Source organism: Cyprinodon variegatus, unplaced genomic scaffold (assembly GCF_000732505.1).
Source record: "Cyprinodon variegatus isolate N-32 unplaced genomic scaffold, C_variegatus-1.0 Scaffold522, whole genome shotgun sequence".
Classification (NCBI taxonomy): Eukaryota; Metazoa; Chordata; class Actinopteri; order Cyprinodontiformes; family Cyprinodontidae; genus Cyprinodon; species Cyprinodon variegatus.
This window is the reverse complement of record NW_015150975.1, coordinates 606,458-614,056: the sequence shown is the minus strand read 5'-3', so window position 1 is coordinate 614,056 and position 7,599 is coordinate 606,458. Positions and strand designations below refer to the sequence as shown.

General features: G+C 38.3%; 1 protein-coding gene across 1 annotated transcript in view; it reads left to right on the top strand.

Moving 5' to 3' along the window:
• The first annotated feature begins 2,777 nt into the window (after nt 1-2,777).
• The window catches only part of LOC107095076 (IQ motif and SEC7 domain-containing protein 2-like), a 67,745-nt gene continuing 62,923 nt past the window's right edge, over nt 2,778-7,599 (top strand). The window contains exon 1 of the mRNA XM_015391049.1: nt 2,778-4,406. Coding sequence (XP_015246535.1) covers nt 3,958-4,406 — 449 coding nt within the window. The 5' untranslated portion in view covers nt 2,778-3,957. The remainder of the gene's footprint in view (nt 4,407-7,599) is intronic.

Sequence of the window (7,599 nt, the reverse complement as noted above, 5' to 3'; positions counted from 1 at the left end):
GACATATTTAAGGTTGTAAGGATAAATCTAATAGATTTTTTTTTTTAAATTATGAATATAACCATTTTTATTTTTTTTTAGTGGGAGCCATAAAGAGCGAGCAGGTGAAATGACTGCGTTTCACTCAATGTATAATCTCTATAAATAACAGCGCTCTGAGGTTTTCTCCATCTCCTATAAGCCGCATCCTTCTGTTCAAGATCGCAGGCTTCTAACGCTAATTAAAACATAGATGAAAACATGTTTTCTATACAAAATATACAAGAAAGGAAGCAGTGAAATCAACCCTTGGATTTTTGAATACAGTGACTAAGAGCAGCCACTGAAGTGATGATGTTTTCCTACCTGCCTTCACTGGATTTACTCACTAAACGGAGCCAAGCTTCAAAGACGCCATATAAGATTTAAACTGGACTTTCAAAATAAAACATTCATTTTTTGACAAGGTATACTTACTCAAGATTAGTTGAAGTCGTGATTAACATAGATCATAATATGCATTTTTACAGAAAAAAAAATATTTTTATCATATTTTTAATAGGAAAAAAATATGCTTATTATCCAGTTCATTCAGTTATTACCCTTAAACAGTCCTGATATATAAACAGTATTTCCAGAGCAGATCCTTTAACACTCAACAATAAGTACTATGCTAGTGTAGTTAAAGTATACAAATTTTAAACATGCAAATGTTTCAGTTTACCTGTAGTATACTTGTCAGTGACTTAATAGCAAAACATGAAATCAATGTCCATTTTTCTTGAAGTGTATTTTTCCTTGAGTTTAGAAGGTAAGTAAGACAATTTGCTGGTTAAATAAGAAGATTTATGCTCAAAATAATCAAAATAAAACAATTTTTTTATTCAATTGCAGAATATCTAAAATTAATGGAAAACAGGCTGAATTCTAGACATTGTTACTTATTTATAGATTAGACTTTGCACTGTATTCATTTCATACTAAACCTCAAAGTACCTTACAAGTATACTTATCAAAATGAGTAATACTTTAAGTTCCTTTTTTCAAGCTTGGGCTTCTTCAGTTTTTCAAAGCACTTCTGCCAAGTTTGCCAAGTTTGTCGATACAAGTATGCTAGAAGTTTAATAAGAAACACAACTCCTGGGACTAAATGATCCCACTTTAAATTTAGTTTTGAAGAACACGCTATGAAATTTTCCAGATACACTTTTAGTTTAAATGTAATAAACTTTTAAATGTATTTTTAGGATCTGAAATACACTTTGAATTATACTTAAATTAACATTCCAGGTATACCAAGATTATGTCAGTAAAAGTATATTACTTGCTAAATTCTAAGGTCAATTTCAAACAATAAGTAGACTTAGAGGGTTTTACAACAAAACTACTTGAAAGTAGAAAAAAAGTTTTTATGTAAACTTATATTAAGTATACTGCAGAGTATGAGCTTAAAAGTAGGCTATACCTAGTTTTGGTAAGGTTGCCTCCAGTTGCCTTCTAGACCAAATATACCAGGGGGCCAGGAAGGGGCCAGCATGTTTTCATGTGGGCACAGAAAACATGAAATAAAAAACACGGCAAGGATTCAAATATATGAAGAAAGCTGCCTGAAGTGAATTTTCTATTCAGTTAGGTTCAATTGAAATTCTATTTCTTATTAGGAAAATACACATTCATAATTTAGGAATTTTACACATTTCTGACTTCATTTAAGTTAAAATGACCGTTTTTTTGATAAAAAATCTGAAGTAGAACTCAAGAAAAACTGATAAATTCAGCTGCAAAAATGTTTGTATTTTTTAAATTTGTTTTTTTGGAATAAAACATTTAGCAGATAAAATGTTTTCAGTACAGAGGCCATAAAAGAGGTAAACTATCCATTCCTACAGCCTTTGCTAACAAATAGACGCATATATAGTGGATAAAATTCTTTCAGGTTTAAGTTCTAGGGGCAAGCATCTTTTCCATTGTCATTACTTATTATTATCAATAATCATTCTGCAAAAAAAAAAAAGATATTTTCAAGTATAAATATCTAAATAAAATGATTATTTAATATGTTTTATCAAAATTGTTATTTATCTATTATTTCACGGGAGACTCCTAGATGACTTGCAGAGACACATAATTTTCTCTTTACCCCATATATCACAAAATCTAGTTCTAAAAAGAGCATAAATTGTGTACTTATCTTCAATTTCAGCATATTTATGTGCATAATTAACCACAGTGTCTTTGTTGTCAAGTAAATGTTAATATATGAAAAGTTAAAATGGTTTCAATATTCCACTTGACAGTACTACTGTTGCCACTGTCTGTATTAGAGGGAAAAAGTGTTAGGGGTGGCAAATGATTGGCTTATGGTTGCCATGGCCACCCCTGGCCCCCCATCTAGCTCCACCCCTGATACAGGGGCACTAGCCCCTGTTGGCCCCTGTCTAGAACCGCCCATGGTTGCCTGCATGTGTTGGACTTGTCCAGAACATGTGGCTGCTAATTGAGATGTGAGCAACTTTTAGGTCAGGAAACTAATTACTAAAGTAATACTTCAAAAAAAAAATATTTATAATAATAATAATTACCATCAGTTTTATTTTTTCGTTCTATTTTATTTTTTTGTATATTATGTACGGTCTACCGACAGTTTGACAGGAAGTCTTTTATTTTGAAATTTCCTTCCGGATGACTTTTTGCGTTTTATGTGTAAACTTGCCAGATATGCGCTCCTGGGCAGAAGCCAAACGCGTTTTTCCCCCTCCTGCTAATGAGACGCGCAAGCAGCGCATCCTCTCCGCCTGCTGAGAGGAAAATCATCACTTCTCTCCTGCCCTGATGAAGCAGCTGAAGATCACAGAAGTAAGAAGAGCGGCTTTTATTTGTTTAGACACATTTTCTATCAGCTTGAAGGGCTGCCGCACATAAGTGCAGTTTTCAGATTTCGACACTATGCAGTGAAAATAGTCCTGGTAGCTTTTAAAGCAACAACTTGTGCGTTTTTTTTTTCTTTATTTGGAAAAAGAGTGAAGAAACCCCCCAGAAACCCTCGTATTTTGGGATCTGAATTTAAAAACACCGGGATGTAATATTTTCTTTGTATTTATTTTGTTATTTTTCGGACCTTGGGAGAGAGGACTTGGACTTAGAGGATGAACTTCGCCATCCAACTCTTCCTACTTTTTGCGCTCTGAGGCCGTTTTTAAATCATGGGTTGAGAGCGCAGAAGATGTACTGCGGGGACCCTCAGCGTGGGAGGGCGCTGAATTTTCTCTGTTATGTAATGATTGACAGCTCCATAAGAAATTGGTAAATCACAACCGGCATCATCACCCCCACCCCCTTCCCCTGTCTGTCCAAGAAGTGAGCTTTTTTTTTTTTAATTGATCATTTCAATGTGGTTAAAACTGATCCTCTTAATTTAAAAGCTGTAAATAGGGTCGTGCCATCAGTGAAAGTATAAGTTGATCTACTCTGGAGCTCTCTCTTTTGATCTGTCAGTTAAGGAGGCAAAGAAACTGTCAGAAATCTCCAGAAAGCCTTGCTAGTCATTACTTGCCCTTGTGTCTCCCTCTACCTGCCAATCTCTCTTTGTTTTTCCATTTTTTCCCAGTAATTTGTGCACCATGACCTCTCAGGCTCTTGATCTTCTCCATGTTGATGTCAGAATGACTGTGACTTCAGGAAACCAGACAACCAAAAGCTTCATTTTGAGCTTTAAACCCTGCTCATGGCATAACATGTTATAATGCTGATTTTTGCCCTCATCCTTAGGGATATGTAGTTATTTTGAAACTCTCAATCCCTTCAATTTCTTTCTGTTTCTAAAAACCAAAGGTCTAAAGTTAACTTTAGTAGAGACTTTGTAGGTCCCTCCCTCCCCCCAACTCATCAGGGCTGGTGGGGAGGGTGGATCTTTGCCCTGAGAGGGGGGTCAAAACTCCAGGCGGTGGTGGTCATACGCCAAAGCAAAGGGCTCCCACCATGGAGTCCAACCCAGAGAGCCCCAACCGGGCCGTGGAGTACCTACTGGAGCTCAACAACATAATCGAAAGCCAGGCCAAGCTCCTAGAGACGCAGCGAAGGCGCATCGAGGAGCTGGAGGGCCAGCTGGACCGGGTCAGCCAGGAAAACCAGGACCTGAGGCTGGAGCGTGGTCCGCATGGGTCAGACGCTCCCGAGCAGAACCACAACCACAACCAGCCCCTGCCCCTTCCAGTCCAGCAAGGCGGCGGCGGAAGCAGCGGCGGCGGATGCACCTCAACGCCTCAGGTTACGTCTGGATCAGCAACAACTCCGGGTCCCAGCAGGGAAAAGAGGAGCCACGCTCGACTGACACGGGGCCTCTCCTGTGGTTCCTCCAACATGGACCGGGACCGGCTGGAACGCACTGACAGCACAGACACCAACACTAGCTCCAGCGCACGCAGAAAGTAAGTTCCCCAAACATGTACGCCTCATTTTCTCATCACTGCAGCTCTGTGAGAGCATCCAGGTTGGTCTAACTTTGAGGGCAGACCACTGCCTCATTAATATCTCCAATCTGACAGAACATTATATGGTAGGAGCTCATAATGACAGGCTGGCAAACCTAGCAACCTTTCCTGTCATTAATGATGATCCTCACATTAAGGGCCTCGATCTCAGAGAGCGCTATGAGAAAAATAACACGGTAGTGAAGGATTGTGGGTAAACGCTTCAGAGATCAGTGTTATGCCTGCATAGCAAATCCAATGACACGTTACATTGCTGTGTGTGTGGGTGTGAACGATACTTTGCTGAGGAAAAGTTCAGCAAGGAGATTTGCAGGTTATTTTTTAAGAATGGCCTTCACTTTTCCAACTAAATAGGCCTTAATTGTACAAAAACAGGTTAGTGTTTTGAGTTTGAGTCAATTGAAAAATCTCAATGTTTTTCTTAAAGTTTTGATTTCAGCTGCAACATTTGAACGGTGGAATGTAAAGGTATTCTATTTCATTCTATTTTTGAATTAACTGACCATATTTTCAATCTCGCACCATACCCAAGCTTTGTTATTGACCGTATTGGGGATTGGCATAAATGGCGGCATGAAAATCGGTATCGGTCATTATTGGACATTTTTAAGCATATAAGTAGTAGTGCTAATTTTTGCCCTTTATAGGAAAAGTTAATGTTTTTGATCACTTGTATACCCCTTACAAATGGCGTCCCCCCCGTCCCTCAGTGAGGTCTAGAAGCACAAGATCTATATCCAGCCATTCAGCAAAGATCCTGCTACATGGCTGTGCATCTTATTTTAACTTTTGACCAATTAGATGAGCCCTTGAATGATATATTACCTACTGTAAATTCAGTTGAATAAAAAGTCTGAAAAAGCTAATTGAAAAGTTAAAAAGTAAAGTTAAAAAGTGTATAAGCCTTGTTAAACATTTATATTTAGGTTTATAAACTAAAAAAATGTGTCAGTATCAGCATTAATGCCTCTGAGGTTATGTTTTACCAAGAAAAAATGGTTTCTTTCACTCTCAAAGTGTTTTTTATGAATTTCTTATTAAAGCACTTGTGTTATTTTTCTTTTAATATTTAGGCAAGTTGGTGTTTCTTACATTGACATTAATTTTTGCCATCAAAATATCCTTTTTTAATGTTTGTCAAAATCGGTTTCACAAATCTGACCCACATGCAGAGAAACCACTCAGAGAACACGGGAAAAGGTTAACAGGTTTATTGAGGTAGCGTACAGGTGTTGGATCTGGTACTCAGTGAGCTGGTGAACCGGAAGTTTGAGGGGGCCTTGTCAGTCCTTGAATCCAGTCTGTGTGGGGGAATCCAGAGAATAGTGCACATGTTTGAGGACGGACAGGTAGACTAGCGTTGGACCTGGAGGAGCAATGGAGCGGACTGTCACTTGGATTTCCGAAAGGGACTTGAATGGATCATGTGGAGGTTTTCCTCTGCTCAGTTTGAACTTGGTATTTCCTTCCAGGGGGAGAAGGTCCAGGTATCTAGTAAAACAGGAAGTCTTACTACCGGGGAAACAAAGACAAAAGAACATAAGTCTCAGAGAAACAATGCTAGGTTAGACTCAGCTAATCTCAGCTTGGCTAGAGTACCCAAAACTGGCAAACAATCTGGCCTCGAGGTAGTGACAGCCCACTGCTCAAATACTCCTCCAGATGATCCAACGAGCCGCAGGTGTGCAGAAGGGCCAACGAGGACAGTGCACCACCTGGTGGTGGAGAGAGAAAAACACACAAACAACCCACACAAACTGTGTTCCTAACAATGTTACAAAAGTAATAAGGTCTTGTCCTGGATTCCAATAACACTATTGGGTTTAAATTTTAATTTTCAAAGTATTTCACTGAGTGCCCTATAAAGGGTTAACAGCCAATGTTTGTTTCCATGTTGTTTCTGTTGCAGGAGGGGGAGGGAAGGGGATTCGTCATGTGTTATCTGTGGGGTCATGTGACAGCGGCTCTGATGCAGCACAGGATTGTGGATGTTTAACTGATGCAGAGTAACGTTTGCACTGTGGTCAGGGAAATGATATCAGTTATCTGCCATGATGGCGATAATATTGGATATAATTATCAGCCCAGATCTTCATATTTTTGCATCTTTAATAATCATCCCTCTATGACCACAGCATACTCTTCTTCTAATGGCTCCTTTCTGCAGTAAATTCCACCAATTTCAATTTAAATCAGAAGCTTACCACTGTATTTTAATGGGCTCCATAGCAACCAGATCTTAATCTAAGAAATGTAAAATTGAAATGCACTTGATACATCTGGAGCAACTAATTGATGCTATTTATGTCAATATGAGCCGATTTCAGAGTAATGTTTTTAACAATTTGTTAAATACCTGCCAACAATAAAGGCAGTTGTAGAGGTAACAGGTGCAGATTTATACTAGCCAGGTGTTTACTTGGATACTGTACAACACAGGGCTTATTTACTGCCACAAATATTGAACATGTGGTAAAACCCTTTAAATAATATTAAACTTTATTGCAGTGGTATTGAATCAAAAACTTTTGACCCCTTCGGCTCTTGCTGCCGATAAGCTCTACATCAGTTATTTAGATTTACAAAAAATATATATTATTTATTAAGGGAGTAAAAGCAGATGTAGAACAAGGATTCTAGATTGTTGTATAGATGTGTGTCCTCTATTATCTTCAATTTTAAAGATTTTCTATTGTCGTTAGGAGATGTTTTTTAAGAGGATTTCATTTAAGCCCTTTCCACTTTTACTTTATATTTAATTTAATATCCTGGTATTTTAAATAGTTCCAATTATCTATGCTATACTTTGCAAGGTCCTCACGGTATGTGGGAGAGAACTAACCCACAGCATCACTGCTTCCCTACTATACCTAACAATGAGTTCATTTTTCATCATTTGTTTCACATCAGATCCACTGAAAATGTTTTCTCCAAATCTTGGTCACATCTGATTAAACCACAAAGTTGTAGAGAAGTAGAAAGAGTCCCAGTGGTGTTTTGAATATGTCATACATTTAGGCTTGTGGTAGGACAGATTTAACCTGACTCCGCCAGATGGATTTGCTCCGCATATCCATCTGGAAACCTTCCGTTGAAGTAATTTTGGGAAGGGGCGAAAATACTGGTTAGC